This window comes from Cylas formicarius, unplaced genomic scaffold (assembly GCF_029955315.1).
Source record: "Cylas formicarius isolate icCylForm1 unplaced genomic scaffold, icCylForm1.1 PGA_scaffold_9__14_contigs__length_23061073, whole genome shotgun sequence".
In the NCBI taxonomy this organism is placed as follows: domain Eukaryota; kingdom Metazoa; phylum Arthropoda; class Insecta; order Coleoptera; family Brentidae; genus Cylas; species Cylas formicarius.
In genome coordinates, this window is record NW_026844365.1 from 2860788 (window position 1) to 2881040 (window position 20253).

Here is a 20253-nt window from a genome sequence, read left to right on the forward strand (position 1 = left end):
GAAAACAACAAAAACAAACAGAAATGTCGAAAGTTTGTTTATACCTTAATGCGTCAAAAAAAAGATTCTGAAGTCATGGCCAACCACATATTTAAATATTTTAATATTTCTTATTATTATTATTTTAAGAGGAACATTTTTAACTAAACTTTATGAATCGAATTAAAGAACACTTTTCAGTTAACTTTTTTTAAATAGATTTATTTATTCAAATTTGTTACCTTGGTTAGTTAGCCTATAAACTTAAATTACTTAGTTTTGTTGTCTGATATTTTCAATGAAGCTAGATAATTAACCATTCAATGTTTCTTTAAATATAAATTCTGAAGTTTCATGAAATATGTATTAGCAATTATTCGTATATCTGGAGTATTATATCTTTAAAAGAAGTAGAAACATGTCTTTGCTATTTCAAAAATACCTAATATTGCCAGCAAGTAGCCTTAAATTCAAATTTATACGAGTGTTATCTGAAACCCCGAATATCTCAAAAAGTAAGAAAAATGGGACACCCTGTATAAGCTGAGGCGCATCTGTCAAACCGATTGAGTAGTGCATCATCTCCTGTCTGTGGTTAAATTTTCATTGCAATGCCTGAATCAGTAGCGTCACAACACAATTTTAAATGGGACAATCAAAATATGAAAAAAAACACATAACCTCAATTTCTGCCTAAACTGTGCAAAATTCGAATAGGAATTTCTTAAGAAACTGACCTGTATTTTAACCCAGGATTCCAAAAATGTCGATATATACAGGGTGTTCCATTTAAAATAACAACGTTATTATAAGTTATAATATTTAAAATTTTAAAGAGAGTCCAAACCAAACTTTCTTTTGTATCTCTTATGGGTTATCGTATAGTGGGTCGTGTTATTTGACGCACGGTGTCCATACACCTAAATATCAAAATTGACCCTATTTTGGTAAGCAGCAAAGTTTGATCGTTATTTCAGTCGGGTGCAGGCTAAAACCATTTATTTGCGAAAGCACTATACCTCCGGTACCCGGTACCCGTCCGCGGGGGAATACAACGCACGGTCCGCACCAGATCGGCGATCGATTTGCATAATGGCCGACGTATCTTAGCCGCGCTCGTCGCGGACGAAAGTGGGCAGATAAGTAGCCATCGGACGTATCGGGTTGGCATTTTTAATTCCGACGTTTCGACCGGTAAATAACATTAAGTCGGGACGTTATGGCCAAGCGTCGGACGTCGCGGTGGGCGGCACCTATGGGGATTACGCTGGGCAGGCCATGCGAGATTGCAATTTTATTCGGACGTAGAACAAAATGTAATGAAACCTTCTTCTTCTCTGTTGCATTGCTTCATCAATTCCTGGTTCGCGTACAATGACAAGTCATCAATCTTATTTGCAAATCCTTGTATGTTTAGGTGAAAAAAATTTACACCATTTGTCATCTGACCACTGTGCTTGGGGTTTATCTCTCGATCCGGTTGGTTCTCCTTAAATGAAAAAAATTGTTGATTCTAGTACCCACGTCCCATCTTGCTGGATCAAGGAGCTCTTTTGCGTTTGATTCATAGACTCCCACTTTGAACGAAGAATACTCTTCTGGATGTTTGGATTCAAGGATCGTGCAAGCAACTTCAGGAAACCTTGGCTGGAGATATTTAATAATATCTTTCTCTGTTGTTCCAGGATCAAGTCGGTATAAATGGTAAAATGAGAGTGCAGAGGCAGCCTTTAGCATTATTTTGTCGGCCCTAGCCGAAGCACCAGTGCCAACAACAATAGAATTGACGTTCGGCCTCCTTTTGTGTCGCACGGTTTTGTATCCGTCGGTTTTTGGATCCGTCGAATCTTCGGTACCGAGAGAAATAGCGCTCTCTAGTACCTGTCTCGTATTAATTCCTGCGACGTCCCCCCGGGTTATTTCAGGCTGTGTATTATTTGCCTGTATCTTTGTGGTGGGGTTTTGATTTCGGGTACGATTGACTGGCCGTTGATTATTTGCAGAATACTGCATATTACTATATGAAACAGTTTCCTTCGCTCGTTGTTTTTGTCTATTATCTGTGTTGAGCAGTTTTAAATAGTCTTTGCTAGATGGCGGTAGGATGTTAGTACCATCACCATTTATAGTTTTATTTTCTTTCTTTACAAGAATATTTAATAGGTTATTTTGGCTCAACAATGAATTTATAGCAATACTTTGGTTTTCAATGCCATGTCTTTGTGCCTAATTATGTCATTCAGATAATTTACCTTTGTATCGAACCCAACAACCGTGTTTATACTGTTGCCTGAAAGCACTGTCTTGTTTAGTTCATCTGCTTTTGGCGTGAGTTAGGTTTATACAACGTAATTCCAAATTAAGTCACAAACTTGCTATTTAAAAAAATATGATTTGATGATTTTGATGCATTTTTTTTTACTCTGTAGAGGAATACAAACAGAAGATAAAAGATATTACTTGATTACCCGATTCTTGATGGTGGCCTGTGTTTGGTAGTCGCTTATATTATAAATAATAACATTGAACGATTCCCTCTGTTCTTTTAATATCTCTATTGTGGGACTGAGAGCAAAGAAAAACGAACGGATCATGTTCCCCCGCCCCTGTCGCAGGGGTGCACGTTCGCGATATACGGCGGTTCAAAGGTCGCCTCCCCCACCCCCCCGCCCCGCCCGTACTTATCCAAACCCCGCCGGAATAATTGAGAAATACTGTTCAATTTCTCGGGCGGCGGTTTGTCGTTTCTTTTTCCGCCGTCAAACGAGAAGGTATGTGTTTTTACACTTCCCGACGTTATAGAGAAATATCTCGGGCCATTTTCGGCGAACCGCAACAGGCGCGGCTGCAGTAGTAGGCGCGTCCGATACGATTTCCCCCACCCCTTGGCTTTGCCAAATAATGGAGTTGGCAGATATGCATTTTATGTATGGTTTGGCTGATGGCAGGGCGGTTTCCTACCAGAGACACCAGATATAATAATAATAAATAAATAAAAAGCGATCGACACCTATGCTATGCCAACAGTCAGACATAGCTTAGGGCTAATTAAATGGACCAACACTGATATTCAAAGCATGAACCATGATATCAGAGTACAATTCACAAAAAATAGAGCCAGGCACCTCAAAAGCTAAATAGAAAGGTTCTATCTACCAAGAAAGAAAGGAGGAAGAGGCGTACTAGACTTAAAAGATGCCCACCAAGAACGAGTTGACGAATTGAGAAGGGTCTTTTATGAAAAAAGCACAACATCCAGGTACCACCACAACGTCGTGAATGCAGATAAGAAACTCACACCTCTTAATAAAGGCTATCAACCATTGCTAGAAATGACCACTGTTGAAGATAAGATGCAGAAATGGAAATGAAAAGAACTACATGGACGGTACCCCGCTACGATTGAACTCGACCAAATAAACACCAATGCCTCCAACGCCTGGTTATAAAGCAGTACGCTGACGGCGGAAACTGAGGGCTTTATGCACGTCATTCAAGATCAGGTAATACCGATATCAAACTACCGCAAGTACAAGATAGGAGATCCATACGTACACATAATTGCTGAATGCACAATCTTAGCTCCAACAGAATACCTCTGATACTCTTTGGGCTCAAGGCCTATCTAATATGCGGCGGTATGCATACATTTCAAAGGCTTCGAATCGCTTTTCTAGTTGTGTGTCTACTGTCCAACTCTCGCAACCGTACTAACTAACTACTAACTGTCTGAATTTCATTTTCCAGGAGAGGTTAGGTTCCCTTTGCCTTATTTTTCCTTTCCTCCGACATTATCCTTAACCACATCCACGGCAGTTGCTTTATCAAAGTCAGACAGCGTACATGGTTTCCGTTTCCAGAACTTCTAATGCACTACCTACATTTCCAACTCATCTTACGACAAGTTTTAACTTTTCAAAGAAACTTCCACAGGCTACTGTGATACTATTTACAAATCTTCTTTATTGTACTGTTGGTTTCTTCAGAACTTAACTGAGACCAGATTTGCAAATTGCAACTTCTTTAATTTAAATTTTACCAAGGCCTTTTGTGTCGGTTTTAAATTTTATAGATTTTTTGTTTTTTTCAATTTCTATGGATTCGTAGAGTTCTCTTTTTTTAGTATTAGGCTTCATTAGTTTCACTACAGTGTGTATGAATAGCTGTTCTGTTGGCTTTGTCAAATTTGTGCCGATTCATTCTATTTTTAAGATACTGTGAGATACTTATGAGATACCATGTATATTGTCTAACTTCCATACAAACTTTTGTATTTAAAAGTTTACTACCATCATGAGTATAGTAAGTAGCAGGCGCTGGAGATAGGATGCGCACCCCCCACCACCACCGGAGATCACGCCCATGCCACGCCCATTTCAAATTCGAGAGTGTTCGTTAATCGAGCGGACCTGGAGGCGGGAGACTCGCCGAAAAGTTAAACGCGACTCCGGCAACTCCGCCGGAACTCTATTAAACAACTTTCGCGGCGGCGACAAAAAGACGAGCCACAACTCTCTCCATATATATAATACGGTACATCGGGGGCGGCTTTTCGAATGGAATTGCTTTGAAACGTTCCTCGCCGCTATATCCGCGAGAGCTTTCTGAGAGACCGTAGTTGCCAACTCATTATAAATTCGAAACCGTGACTAGGGGCAACAAAAAAAGGTTTGAAATAAATGAGTGAAACTCCAGTAGACTTGGACGAAACAGCAAGCAACTCTTTTCCTTAACATCAGCTCCAAGAAGGATGTTTTGCGAAAAGACAATAAGAAATGAGTGAAAGGTAGTACGACTTCAATGAAATTCTAGTAAAAATCAGCTTTTTCACAACGAACGAACACTTAATCGAGTTTGCAGGAATTAGCGTAAAACCTTACCTTATGCAACAACAATGACTAATAAATCTAAACTCAAAATAAACCTTTTTACCATTTATCGTGACAGAAACTTCATCTAACTTGCAGATATCAAAGTAAAACCTCACTTTTTGGGTTCAACAGTAGCTCCTATAAAGATTGTTGACGAAAACCAAAACTCTACTCTTCCTAGTAGCTTTTTCACCATTTAGTGTTGCGAAAACTTCATTAAAGCAGCAAAGATCAATTTAACAGCTCGCTTCTGGGCTGAATGAAATTGCAGCGAAGATCGCAACAAGAGAAGAGGTAAACTCCACTCTTAGCAAATTTCGATTAAATTCTAGTCGAAGCCAACTTTATCAAACATGTAAACATAAATCTAAAACCTCACATTTTGGGTTGACCAGTAGTTTTAAGGAGAATTATTGAGGAAAAAATAGCAAAATAAGATTGAAACTGTACTGTTCCTAGTAGATTTTGACTAATTTCTAGTCGAAACCAATATTATTGCTACGAAAGCTTTTGATAACCTCACTTTTTGGGTTGACCAGTAGCATTAAGGAGATTTTGACAAAAAAACAGGAGAAGAATGACACTGCACTGTTCCTAGAAGATTTCGATTAAACTCTCTTTGAAAATGACTTTATTGTTACGAAAATTTCATTAAACGCGTAAAGATCAACCTGAAACATCACTTTTTGGGTTCACCAGGAGAATTTTTGCCGAAAAAACTTTATTGTTTTGAAAACTTCATCAAACCTGCACGGTTTAACCTCAAACCTTACTTTTTGGGCTGACCAGTAGCATTAGGGAGACTTTTTGACGAAAAGACAAGAGAAGAATGAAACTGCACTGTTCCTATTCCGATTTCGATTAAACTCTATTTGAAAATAACTTTATTGTTACGAAAATTTCATTAAACTCGTAAAGATCAACCTGAAACATCTTTTTTTGGGTTCACCAGGAGAATTTTTACCGAAAAAACTTTATTGTTTTGAAAACTTCATCAAACCTGCACGGTTTAACCTCAAACCTTACTTTTTGGGCTGACCAGTAGCATTAGGGAGACTTTTTGACGAAAAGACAAGAGAAGAATGAAACTGCACTGTTCCTATTCCGATTTCGATTAAACTCTATTTGAAAATAACTTTATTGTTACGAAAATTTCATTAAACCCGTAAAGATCAACCTGAAACATCTTTTTTTGGGTTCACCAGGAGAATTTTTACCGAAAAAAGACAAAAAAGTGAAACTCCACTCACCCTAGTAGATTTCGATGAAATCGTCATTTTCGCTCCTTTGCAGAGATCAACTGAAAACCTCACTTTTTAGATTGTACGCTACCGCTAAGGAAGAATTTTGGGTAAATGATTGCACAGATCAACTTAACCAACCATTTTAGCTTGAACGGTAACCACAAGCAGGTTTTCTGTGTGTAAATGAGTAGAAAAACACTCTGTCCAGCAGATTTCCAGTGAAAACCTAATCGAACATCCAGTTATCAACCCATGAGGTCACGTTGTGGATTGATAAAATTTCTATTATTATTCTTTCCTCATATTTAAAACGCCTCTTTGTTCGATTACAGCGCCCTCGTAATCCGAGAGGTGGGAGTGAGGCGCGCCCTGTACGTGTCGGTTTAATCCCGTCGTGTTTACGCGTCCGTTTATGGCAAACGCGGAACGCCGGTGCCCAAAAAAAAAAAAAAAGGCGGGACGCGAGAATGATCGATGGGCCGCCGCCACCGCCGCCGCCGCCGCGGGACCGTAATACGTTTAAAACGCTTCAAAAGAGATTGATAAATGACATTCGCCGATCCGACGGCGGCGGGGATGCAATAAAATAAAACTCCAAAAAAAAAGAGGAAAAAAAAAAGAAGACGGGCTAATGCAGTCAAACAAAAGGGAAGTGCCACGATTACTCTCGTTGTCGGACGGTGGATGGGGAGGGGGGATAACGGAAAAAAAAAGGAATATCGTTCGCTCGGTTGCGGTAATGACGAGCTGGCTCCGGGCATATTCCGGTTTCTTTTACGACCGAACGCGCCGCGAGCAAATAGAATTCGTCCATTAAGGTAATTCCTTCTTAAGAGCGGCGAAGGTCGCCGTTTACATTAGCGGCGCCCCCCAAAGTCGAAAAGTTCAAAAAAGTAGATTACCACTCCGTGGTCCCAGAATCAAGTCCAGTCAAAACAGACAGAGCTGGATTTTACTTAGTTAACCTTGGATACCGCCAGAAGGACATTTAAGGTCAAAAATTTTATTTAAAAAAATATCTCAGACATAAAATGTAGAATACAAAATTATCTACAAAAATCGTTCCTGTACTTTTTCTCTAAGAATCACCATTCCTAAGGATTTTACATTGCAGACTACAAAATGCTTCTTTTACTTTTTCTGAAGGAGTCGCCATTCCGAAGGAGTGAAGGAATTACATTCTACATTATGCAGACTAAAACATTGTCCTTTTACTTTTTCTCTAGGAATCATTGTTCCTAAGGATAGAAGGAGTTAAATTCAACACTATATACAAACTACAAAATGGCACTTTTACATTTTCTCAAGGATTGAAGGAGTTATGGTCTGTTCATAGATATAAGAAAGTGACCAATTGCTTTTGAATGGGATTATCCAAGGGAGGTCATTAACATACAATGCAACTAAATTATTGCCTACAGTTTCGGAATTTAAATTCACGTAAAATTGTGGTTCGTAATAGAAACTAATTTTATACTTACCAGTGTTTAATATTCTTTGGTTTGGTATACTATTTAGTTTAAGTTGTGTTGAATCGTGTGCGAATTATGCAAAATATGTGCGAGTCTAGTGTATTTCAGGAGATGCTCCCGCCCAAATGTAGAAAACACTATTCTATTGAGACTAAGGAAGTTATAAACGATGTTTAATTGACTGCTGACATTTTCTCGAGTGTAGATGAAAGTGATCAAGATATAATACGGCGTAAAATTTACATTCTACATTATATGCAGATTACAAAAAGATTGAAGGAGTTACATTCTACATTATAAGCTGAATATAAAAATAGTCTTTGTACTTAGTCTCTAGGAGTGTAGAGTATTCTAAGTAAATCAAGTACTATTTGTATAAACCATTTAATTGAGAGGATATACTCTCAAAAGAAACGTGGTGCCTTGGACCGCATGCACTTGATCAACATCTATCTGCTCTAGCTCCACTTTCAACGGTCCGTTTGAACAATTGGTGACCATGCAGTAAGACGAATACTTTGAAGAATATGAATCAGATTCAAAACATAAGCAGAAACCAGTACTGCAGCGTAAATATATGCCAAAAAGTCATTTAAGGTGAAAAGTTTTATTTTAAAAATATCTCAGACATAAATTGTAGAATATTCAATAATCTACAAAAATGGTTCTTGCATTTTTTCTCTAAGAATCACCGTTCTTAAGGATTATTTATTGCAGACCTGGTCTTTTTACCTTTTTCGTAGGAATCTCCAATCCTAACGAGTGAAGGAGTTACATTTTACATTATTTGCAGACTACAAAATGGACTTTTATTTTTTCTCTAAGAATCACCATATCCTGAAGATTGAAGGAGTTATATTCTACATTATATGCAGAATATAAAAATGGTCTCTGTATTTTTTCTCTAGGAGTGTAGCAGTATTCTATGTAAATCATGTACTATTTGTAAAAATCATTTAATTCAGAGGTTATACTCTCAATGGTTCCTTAGGCAGTGCCTTGGACCCGCATGACCTTGATCTCTCTAGCTCTATTTTCCACGTACCTGCTTCTACCGAAATAGTTTTTGCATTGAAATGTCGCTGCAGAATTTTCAATTGAATTCAAGGGTCAGTTTGAACAATTAATGACCATCCAGCAAGACGAATACTTTGAAGAATATGAATCAGTTTCAAAACATTAACAGAAACCACCACTACAGCGTAAATATATTGTCAGAAAGTCCTTTAAGGTGAAAAGTTTTATTTAAAAAATATCTCACACATAAATTGTAGAATATTCAATTATCTATAAAAATGGTTCTTGAATTTTTTCTCTAAGAATCACCGTTCCTAAGGATTATTTATTGCAGACTTGGTCTTTTTATCTTTTTTGTAGGAATATCCACTCCTAACGAATGAAGGAGTTACATTCTATATTATTTGCAGACTACATATACTATATGTATAAACCATTTAATTAAGAGGATGTACTTTCAATAGAAACGTCAGTCAGTGTTTTGGACTCGCATGGTCTTGATCATTATGTACGGTTCAAGTGAACACATGTCATTATTAGAGGTGCTATCGTTGTAAAGTAAAGGTGGCTGTAACTATTGAGAGAATTTTTTACTTATATTTATTTCTATCGGTGGACTGACTCTATTTTATTTCCAATTTGACAACGTCAATGATGGCACCCAGTGATTTAGATTGACGTTCGCGCTCGTCAAGCTCAAAGTCGAATCGTCATCCCTGATCCCTCACGCCGTTTATGGCGTCTTCAGCCAAGTCGCCGTCGGTCGGCATCGATCTGGGCACCACTTACTCTGTGGTGGGCGTGTTCAGGGGCGGGACCGTCGACATAATCGCCAACGAGGAGGGCAACCGCACCACGCCCAGCTACGTCGCCTTCACAGGTACCACCGTCTCCGTTAGGCTCAATTTTCCTGCCTAAAACTACATTGCAGACGTCGAGAGGCTAGTGGGAGACGGCGCCAAGAACCAGATTGCCATGAACCCGTCGAACACCGTTTACGGCGTGAAGAGGTTAATTGGGAGGCGGTTCGACGACCCGGCCGTTCAACGGGACATCAAGAACTGGTCGTACCAAGTGGTCAACGACAGAGGCAAGCCGAAAATCCAGGTAAACTACAAGGGCGAGGTCAGGGCTTTTTTCCCCGAAGAGATATCCGCCATGGTGCTGGGCAAGATGAAGGAAACGGCGGAGGCTTTCCTGGGGAACCGAGTGTCGTTAGCTGTCATCACGGTACCGGCCTACTTCAACGACTCTCAGAGGCAGGCGACGAAAGACGCCGGTACCATAGCCGGCCTGGAGGTCCAGCGGATCATCAACGAACCCACGGCGGCGGCCATAGCTTACGGATTGGATAAAAAGGGTGACGGCGAGAGGCACGTGTTGATATTCGATTTCGGAGGCGGTACCTTTGACGTGTCGATCCTTTTAATATCCGGTGGCATCTTCGAGGTCAAAGCGACGGCGGGTGATACTCACTTGGGTTAGTGGCGCTCTAACGTAAATTCGATCTACGATTGCACCGCTCTTCCGCAGGTGGAGAGGACATAGACAACCGTCTCGTGCAACATTTCAAAGAGGAATTCAGGAGAAAATTCAAGAGCGACATTACCGGCAACAAGAGGGCGTTGCGGAGGTTGCAGAACGCGTGCGAGAGGGCGAAACGTACGCTGTCCACATCCGCGCAGACATCCGTCGAGATAGACTCGCTGGCCGACGGACACGACTTTTACGCGAGTATCACGAGGGCCAAATTCGAGGAGTTGAACAACGATATATTCGAGAGCACACTGGAACCGGTACGGAAGGCGCTCAGAGACGCCAAGCTGGGCAAAGAGAAGATTGACGACGTGGTACTGGTCGGGGGTTCGACCCGGATACCCAGGATCCAATCGCTGCTGCAGAGTATGTTCCAAGGGAAAGAGCTGAACAAGTCGATCAACCCGGACGAGGCGGTAGCGTACGGGGCGGCTGTGCAAGCCGCCATCTTGTCGGGAGACACTCACGACGTCGTCAAGGACGTTCTTTTACTGGACGTAATCCCTCTATCTTTGGGTATCGAGACCGCTGGGGGCGTGATGACGGTTCTGATCAGGAGGAACACCACCATACCCACCAAGCACGCTCAGATCTTCTCCACTTATTCCGACAACCAGCCAGGGGTACTGATTCAAGTCTACGAGGGTGAGAGAGCCATGACCAGGGACAACAACCTGCTGGGCAGGTTCGACTTGGCGGGGATCCCGCCCGCACCCAGAGGCGTGCCTCAGATAGAGGTCAGTTTCGACATCGACGCCAACGGTATATTGACGGTGAACGCGTGCGACAAAGCAACTGGGAGGCGGAACAACATCACCATATCCCACGACAAGGGCAGGCTGAGCCAAACGGACATAGAGAGCATGATACGGGAGGCGGAAGAGTTCAAGGAAGAGGACCAAATGATGAGGGCGGCGGTGGCCGCCAAGAACGAGCTCGAATCGTACGTCTACAGGATGAGAGGAGTGATCAACGACCCCACCGTCTCCGCCAACGTGTCGGATGGGGACAAGAATATGGTCGGTAACTTGTGCCGGGAGGCAGAAGACTGGATAAGGACGAACGACAGGGCGACCGAGAGCGAGTACGCGAGGAAGAAGGAAGAACTTGAAGCGGTTTTTCATCCCTTAGTGGCGAGACTGTATGGCGGCTCCGGGGCACCGATGTCGGCTAGGAATTTCGCCGGTGCCGATCAAAATGGCGGAGGTGGACCGATTATAGACGAGGCAGATTGATCCTAAAAATTTTCCAGTAACAAGACTAACACCCTGTACCATGTGAATGAAGCGTAGCCGTCACGGCCCCTCGGGACTAACTTTGGATGCAATTTATCAAGTGTCGGACATTTCGGCTCTATCGGAGCGCGGAAGCCTCGGAGACGCGCACTCGGTGGGCGGACAGAGGGTCGATTGCGTAACCGGTGGTGGCGGGGGGCCGCAATACCCCCGGCCCGCTCCCGCGCGTCTGGAAATCATCACGTCCGCAATAAAAGTTCTTTTCCGGTGAACCGGATATATATCTATATATTGAGTAGACGGCCCGCGGGGACTCGGAAGACGCGAACTCATATATCGCGGCGGACGTCCCCTAGCGGCCAGTTGAAGAAACTGGAAAGCTATCGCGATGCGGGGGAAATCCAATAAGCGAACTCCCCCCTTCCCCTTGCGCGCGACGTTGGCACGATCAGTCAGGCTGCCTACGCCAATGGCGTAATGTCCAATAAAGCGGAGGGGGAGCGGCTTGGAGTTGGACGGGGCATACGATCGAGATTGTTACGGGGCGTGGCCGACACTTTCAAGTCGAGTTTGAAGTGACGCAACCAGAGGGCACTATATTTCACCAAATTCAAATTTTGTGTTACGATTTCCATCCTAAAAATGTTAGCTACCTACGCAAAACATTTTCGGCCATGGGATGTTGCGAGATATACTCGCAATACCCGTATCATTACATTTTTACATTCTGCCAAATATTCTGGAACTTTTTTATGTAACATGATGTACCAATACTTATCTTGAGCATTTTCGGAGATAAAAAATAATTTTTAACAAAAATTTCTCAACAAACAAACCGATATAAAATAATAATAAATCTCTCGCAACCAGTACGGCTGAACATTTGAATTTTTGGATGCAGTTCTCTATTAAACTGCTTTATCATAGAATAGTATGAGAATTAAATTATCGCTTAAGATAAGACCCAATTGGCAAGCTGGGAATTTTAAATGGAACTTCCCATATTTTATATTGGCACGTAAATGAGCAATTAATTTGCGGTCTAAAAGTATATACAATACAATACAATACAATACAATACAAAGCTTATTTATTTTTGCTTATACCTCGAAATCCGGTATATGATACTAAAATTTCGATATTTCTGGAAACCTGAAAAAATCGGTCCCTCCCGTTGAGAGTTCGCAAATACCCGGAGATAATCTCGTTCTCGCCCCGCCCGCCCGTCGAGAGAGGATATTCGGAATTGGCTTTCGCTAGACCTATACTTCGACGTGTATGTTGACCGATTTTTTTTTCTGCGCCCGTTATAAAGGTGCTCTCCCCGGAGTAAAAGCAGTTCGATATTCCGGGCGGGAGGAGCCGCGGCGACCGAGGAGATGTTGCTTACACAAGCCCCGGGTATTCCGCTTTGGCGGTTCCCGGTAAAGGATTACAGAGAATCCGGTTTGCCGTTTCGTCCCGCACCCCGTGGGAGGGGGACTTGTCCGCCGCTATGAATTTTATTTTCGCCAGGCGGAAAATGGGATTTGGCGTGCATGCCCGAGAGAGCCCGCGATAAAGATACTTATAAAGGGTGTCCCTCCTCTCGCCACTTGCGGTTTTACCGGAATTGGTCGCCAACTTGCTTATTTTAATTGAACATCCTTTTAAACTCCTCCATAGGCACAAAAAAGGAAAGTTAACACTCACTTCCGGCATTACCGGAAGCGATAAATTTACTTATTTCAATTTAACATTCTCCGCTTTTCAAAATAAGCAACTAGACACCCACTTCCGGTATAACCAGACGCGCAGCCCACATCGGAAGTAGATACTTATACAGGGTGTCCCTATTTGCCTATTGCCTATTTTAATTGAACATCCTATTAAACTCCTCCATACACAAAAAGGAAATTTAACATTCACTTCCGGTATAACAGGAAGTGCAGCCTATACCGGAAGTGGCTCTTTTTAAACGAATTGAACGAATTAATGAATTCCTTTTAACTCCCCCGTTTAAAATAAGCAAGTAGCACCCACTTCCGTTATAACCGTAAGTTTCGTCACCTTGGCGGAATGATCTCGGACGGCCCGCATAGTATTTAAAAACTAAGCGATTACCAAAGTATCACTTCTATCGGTCTTTTCATTAAAAGCATTAAAAAACCCTACGCTATGCTTATGTCGGAATAGGTAAATTATAGGTGTATATGTATATATGGCTGGCACCCCCTTTTTCGGCATCCCCGAAGACGGACAGATTTATTGCCCCAGGTTTACCGTAGGGCCACAAAAAAGGGTTGATTTATGTGGCGTGGGTGCTACATCGTCGGGGTGGGGGCTAGACGGACGCCCTTGACCTTGATTCGCGCGCCGGACGATTCGATCGTGGCGGGTCGGGGCGGGGGGTGGAGGGTCGCGTCCCCCGCCCCGCGCCTCTTACAACTTACACAAGGTCGCGGCTACGAAAGGGTGGATCATACAAATTTGATAACGAGTGAATTGAGTCCGGATCAACTGCACTGTACCTTATAAACATGGAAAAAGGGAATGTTCCGGACTACTCCGCGCGCGGCTGACAGCCTTAAAAGCGGACCGACGTTTCGTCGCGGTACTAATCGCACATCCTCGGTACTGGTAATTGATGGTAGTCGACCGTTTCGAATCGTTAAGCGATCCTTTTGGCCATTCCAAATTGGCGTTGATTGTGTACCCGACAGTTACAGGATGTATTTGAGCGGCGTCGGTCGAGGTATAATAACCTTTCCCGTCTCTCTCCCTATCTCGTTCTGGCTACATTAAACGGACATAAGCGAGAAATTCTCCAAAAAGCAACGCCGCCTCGCTCGCAGTTACCGTGTCTCGCAAATGGCAAACTCGTTAAGTCTAATCTCCTCCTATACGCATTGGCGTACGCGCGGGTCCGTCGGAGTTGAAGGGAAACTCAAACGAACCGATTAAAAAAAACACGAATGTTCGCGAATTTGAAGTCGATTTTAATACACAAAAACAATCGATGTTGTTCGTTTCGACGTTGGCAGGATGCAATTTTACCAGTGGAAGGAATGCCTATTCGAAGCGTAGAAAAAGCTAAAAAAAAAAAGAAATGAAGCCTATTTCAAAATTTGGAATGTCAACCGCATCGTTCCTAGTAAAATGTGTTTACAAAATTAATTTTTTAAAAAGATTTTTACTTATTTAAAAAATAATTAAAAGCGGCTTAAATTTTTCTTTCCCAGCCGAGTTTAATAAAATTTTAGCAATCAACGGACTAATAAAGGTAGTTAACGAAAATTTAAAAAGTTAAAAGCTTCTTCTTTATTTTAAAAGTCGTAAGATCGGCTTCAAATTTCAGTCCATAGAAGAATTTAATGAAATTTCGTGAGAAAATTTTACTCTAGCACTAGTAAAAAACAAACAATTCGTTAGTCTTGAGTTTTTACTTTGCAAAAATTCTTAGGTGCGGCTTCAAATTTCAATCGCTAAGCGAATTGCATGAAATTTTTGAAATAAACCCGACCAAAGACTCCACAAATAATCAATTGGAAATCAAATTTATTTTTAAGTTTTGTGACGGTTTCATATTTCAATGGTAAAATTTAGCATTTTTAAAGTACCAGTGCTGGCACATTTGCGAAGTAACGGGTTTATTTTATTAGTACCTTGTAGAATTAATTGTACTGTCCATTTCCTTCACCTTTTGCGGTTTGGCGAGTGCTTCTTAAGAATTAAAATTCTTGTTTATTAGGTTCATATCGATTTTGCGATTTGAACACATGTTCTTTTGTAGACTCGGTTTCGGACTTGTACTCCCCGGCCGATTGTGTTGCCGAACCATAAATATTTTATGCTGCAACGGCTGTGTGCGTGGCCCCTTGTTCGCTTGGTTTTCTCTTAAGTGACACCGGTTTACTGAGAGATACTAATGCAAAAAAAACAGAGTATTAGTTGCGCATTAGAAGGAGTCATAACCATTACCATCTGTCACCCTATGAGACTAGGGACCACATTTGCTTTTCATTGCTTCGGTATTCCTCGGAGAGCCTAGTAAACATTGTTTTGTTTCTTAACCTATTCTTCCTCGATTTTCTGTGACTGGCCGTCCGGTCGCCACCATAGATAGCGTTCGGGTAGTTCGATCTCGTTGACGCAATCTCGATTCTTTGACACGGGCCATACGGCCATCACCACAGATATAGTTCGGTTGTAAATTCTACTGGCGGCGTACCGTCGACTAGGTTGGCAAGAGTGGCGTTTTCCCTCTAATTTTTTGTGCCCGTTTAGCCTTTTAATAAAACTGGTTGTCTGAATCGTCCGGCATTTTGTACGCTAGCTTTTGAAGCTTGGGGTTGTGGCGGATTTTCTTTTGTGTGACCGATTTCTTTTTGAGCCGGTAGTGCTACCCCAATAAGAGGGGGATATGTAAATTGGTCACTAATTTATGATTTCCCATACTTTTGGATCTATTTGGAGTTTGGAATGGGAATCTTCCTCAACGAGGGATTTTGAAAAGAATTGTCATTGCCCCATATTTCCAGAAAACCCTCGAATCGAGGTAAGTTACCTTTTGGAACCATTTCGCCACCTAATCAGTGTTCCTCAATTTATGCCGATTTTATTTTAGGGTTTTTTTTTTAATTAGTATTGTACGTATTGTTGCTCCGTTTCCCGCAAACCTTCCACGTGGTTTCTTCTTTCACCGGAATACCAGACCAGGCTTGGTGTCTTGCAGTGTATGCTGTCTCTTGGGTACATGTTTAGTTGTGGAGTTTCCCCTATCGAGCAGCCGGCTTTCCGGACGGACTTTGCTGGGTTAACTGAGACTGCCCACCTGCGGCTGTCCCATTGAGCCACCATTCCATCTTGGCTTGGTTCCCGGGATAGTGACAGACAGCTGTGTAACGTTCGGGACATCTTAAGGTTTGGGTAGCTTAAGTGGCCTGTTCTCTTCAAGAACGGTTTGCGGAACTTATAGCCTTAAATTATAGTGTCTTACATTCTTTTGCACCGCCAAAACTTGAAGGTGAGATTTGACACTCACACCTACCACCAGGTTGAAGGAAATAAATTATTGTTCGTGATTCACTTGTTTATTTCCTTTACGGGTTGGAACCTCGGGTTGATAAGTCTACCTTTTTCGAATCACGTGGCGCCTACCTACCACCTTCCGGGACTGACCGAGGTGCCCTTCACCGCCTTCCAACTTGGCTTTGGTTTAGTTTTTTTTTTTCCTACTTTATTAATTTTTCTCGGTTGTTAATGAGCTAGCCTAGGCATTGTCTTACCTCACTATTAAATTACGAATTTAATTAATTAATGCGTTTCTTTTTCACGATCCTGAGATGGAGAGGTAAGAGTTTTCAAAAAATTAAAGCCATTCTTATATTTCAAAACTCGTTCGTAACGTCGCTAAGAAAACTGAATGCCTATTAAATAATTGAAGCCGATTTTAAGCGACGCGTCTCAGCAACGAAGGAATTTCGGCCTCATTGTCTTTCGGTTCCCGACGTTTACAAACATCTCCGGGAGTTTTCTCGGAGCAAGACAGACGCCAGTCATTTCACTTGCAAATCGGCTAGAAGCCTTTTTTTCCGCTTTGGATCACGCTGCAAAATTTCTAGCGTCTAGACGACGTTCGTTCGCGAACGATTGAACTTTGAGAGGCTCGTAAATTCCAAGCAGTGTTTTATTCCACGCCTAATGCGGTGGAGGGACGATAATTCAGAGAGGTAAAGTTGAATTTCAAATGTTAGAAGCTTCCGTTAAACCGCCAAAGACGCTCGATCTTCGATTTTAAAATCTTAAACCCGTCGCCAGTCTCTAAGCCGCTGACGCTTCGGACGCAAATACTGCAGCACTTCAAGGAGAGGAATTGTTCCCAATTTGGGCTTTAAATAGCAGCTCCAATGTTATCTGCAGCGAGAAGCTTTAAGTGTGTAAATCAAAAATAATATCAAAATAACAGCAAAACAACCTTCAATCTCATTTGAAGTCATTTTAGACTAATCGCACAGGTTGAAATACAAATTTATCCCCAATATTTTCAAGTACAAGACAATTTAAAAGTTCACATACTCATTTTTATCACCTAGCGAGTCAGTAAAACAACTTCCCATAAAATTCGAAGCGATTTACATCTGACGCAATATTTTTAACTGCAAGGCAATTGCAGAACTAGCTCATTGTTGAAATAATAAGTTTTATCACCGGCCGACTCAGCAAAAAAACTTTCCATATAATCCGAAGCAATTTTAAAATAATCGCTCAGGTTTTTCTACGAATTTAACAAAAAATAAAATCTGTCGCAATATCTTTAGCTGCAAGGCAATTTCATAACTCACTCAATGTTGAAATAATAATTTGTACACCAGCCGACTCAGCAAAAAACTTTCCATATAATCTGAAGCAATTTTAAAATAATCGCTCAGGTTTTTCTACGAATTTAACAAAAAATAAAATCTGACGCAATATTTTTAACTGCAAATCAATTTCGGAACTCGCTCAATGTTGAAATAATAATTTTTATCACCGGCCGACTCAGCAAAAAAACTTTCCATATAATCCGAAGCAATTTTAAAATAATCGCTCAAGTTTTTTTACGAATTTAACAAAAAATAAAATCTGACGCAATATCTTTAACTGCAAAGCAATTTCAGAACTCACTCAATGTTGAAATAATAATTTTTATCACCGGCCGACTCAGCAAAAAAACTTTCCATATAATCCGAATCAATTTTAAAATAATCGCTCAGGTTTTTCTACGAATTTAACAAAAAATAAAATCTGTCGCAATATCTTTAGCTGCAAGGCAATTTCATAACTCACTCAATGTTGAAATAATAATTTGTATCACCAGCCGACTCAGCAAAAAACTTTCCATATAATCTGAAGCAATTTTAAAATAATCGCTCAGGTTTTTCTACGAATTTAACAAAAAATAAAATCTGACGCAATATTTTTAACTGCAAATCAATTTCAGAACTCACTCAATGTTGAAATAATAATTTTTATCACCGGCCGACTCAGCAAAAAAACTTTCCGTATAATCCGAATCAATTTTAAAATAATCGCTCAGGTTTTTCTACGAATTTAACAAAAAATAAAATCTGTCGCAATATCTTTAACTGCAAAGCAATTTCAGAACTCACTCAATGTTGAAATAATAATTTTTATCACCGGCCGACTCAGCAAAAAAACTTTCCATATAATCCGAATCAATTTTAAAATAATCGCTCAGGTTTTTCTACGAATTTAACAAAAAATAAAATCTGTCGCAATATCTTTAGCTGCAAGGCAATTTCATAACTCACTCAATGTTGAAATAATAATTTGTATCACCAGCCGACTCAGCAAAAAACTTTCCATATAATCTGAAGCAATTTTAAAATAATCGCTCAGGTTTTTCTACGAATTTAACAAAAAATAAAATCTGACGCAATATCTTTAACTGCAAATCAATTTCAGAACTCACTCAATGTTGAAATAATAATTTTTATCACCGGCCGACTCAGCAAAAAAACTTTCCATATAATCCGAATCAATTTTAAAATAATCGCTCAGGTTTTTCTACGAATTTAACAAAAAATAAAATCTGTCGCAATATCTTTAGCTGCAAGGCAATTTCATAACTCACTCAATGTTGAAATAATAATTTGTATCACCAGCCGACTCAGCAAAAAACTTTCCATATAATCTGAAGCAATTTTAAAATAATCGCTAAGGTTTTTATACGAACTTAACAAAAAATAAAATCTGACGCAATATCTTTAACTGCAAAGCAATTTCAGAACTCACTCAATGTTGAAATAATAATTTTTATCACCGGCCGACTCAGCAAAAAAACTTTCCATATAATCCGAAGCAATTTTAAAATAATCGCTCAAGTTTTTCTACGAATTTAACAAAAAATAAAATCTGACGCAATATCTTTAACTGCGAGGCAATTTCAAAACTCATTCAAAGTTGACATACTCATTTTTATCACCTAACGGCTCAGTACAACTACTTTCCAAACAAATCGCAGCAATTTAAAAAAAGAGCTGAGCTTTAAATAGGAATTTATCAACATTTAAACCTGAAGCAATATTTTCAACTGCAAGGCCATTTCAGAACTAGTTTTAAGTCACTTTTAAGTGAGCCGAAAGCGGCCTTCTCCGATCAAACAACGCAATTACTAACCAGCACGACTTGGAGATGGTTTAAAAGCGATGTATTCGTACACAAAAATTTGCAGCGCGTTTAACAGTTCATTTAAATAATCTGAAGTCACGAAAACGGTCCTCTCTGATCAAACACCGCAATTGCTAATCAAAACCACTTGGAGATGGTTCAGAAACGACGTAGGCGTAAATGAAAATTTAAAGCCTGTTTAAAAGTGGATTTAAACAATCTGAAGTCACTTTTAAGCGGGCCGAAATCTGCCCTCACTGATCAAACAACGAAATTGCTAATCAAAACGACTTGGAGATGGTTCAGAAGCGACGTAGGCATAAACCAAAATTTAAAGCCTGTTTTTAAACACTCTGAAGTCACTTTTAAGCGTACCGAAAGCGGTCATCTTCGATTAAACAACGCAATTGCTAATCAGAGCGATTTGGAAAAGGGTCAAAAGCGACGTAGGCGTAAACAAAAATTTGAAGAATGTTTAAAAGTCGATTTAAACAATCTGAAGTCACTTTTAAGCGTACCGAAATCGGCTCTCTCCGGCGTAAACAAAAATTTGATCGACGAGACTAAACGGAAGGAGGTTTTAAACGCGGCGGCTACGCCCCTGCGAACCCGGTGCATCCTGGCAAACAAACGGGCATTGTTGGAGCCGCGTTCCGGAGCGTCTAAAACCGACGACGCGACCGTGTTTGCGAACGAATCGAGAGGCACGGCCAACTACGAAGACAAACACAATCAGCGCGCACTGAAG

General features: G+C 40.8%; 1 protein-coding gene across 2 annotated transcripts; it reads left to right on the forward strand.

The window, feature by feature from the left end:
* Positions 1 to 9264: 9264 nt before the first annotated feature.
* Positions 9265 to 12387, forward strand: LOC132707138 (heat shock 70 kDa protein 1-like). 2 transcript variants are annotated; one of them, XM_060678840.1, is made up of 3 exons: positions 9265 to 9463; positions 9515 to 10063; positions 10117 to 12387. In XM_060678840.1, exons 1-3 carry the CDS (start codon positions 9319 to 9321, stop codon positions 11352 to 11354), a joined length of 1932 nt encoding a protein of 643 aa, XP_060534823.1. In that variant the 5' UTR covers positions 9265 to 9318; the 3' UTR covers positions 11355 to 12387. The 2 variants fall into 2 exon arrangements, with proteins under 2 accessions (XP_060534823.1, XP_060534824.1); XM_060678841.1 differs by having other exon boundaries at positions 9515 to 9943.
* The last annotated feature ends 7866 nt before the right edge of the window (positions 12388 to 20253 follow it).

What these genes read in the sequence shown, in the direction of transcription:
- LOC132707138 (XM_060678840.1), top strand. Translation starts at nt 9,319, where the DNA reads ATGGCGTCTTCAGCCAAGTCGCCGTCGGTCGGCATCGATCTGGGCACC. An exon ending in CAGCTACGTCGCCTTCACAG is followed by an intron (nt 9,464 to 9,514) that starts GTACCACCGTCT and finishes ACTACATTGCAG; the next exon opens with ACGTCGAGAGGCTAGTGGGA. An exon ending in GGCGGGTGATACTCACTTGG is followed by an intron (nt 10,064 to 10,116) that starts GTTAGTGGCGCT and finishes GCTCTTCCGCAG; the next exon opens with GTGGAGAGGACATAGACAAC.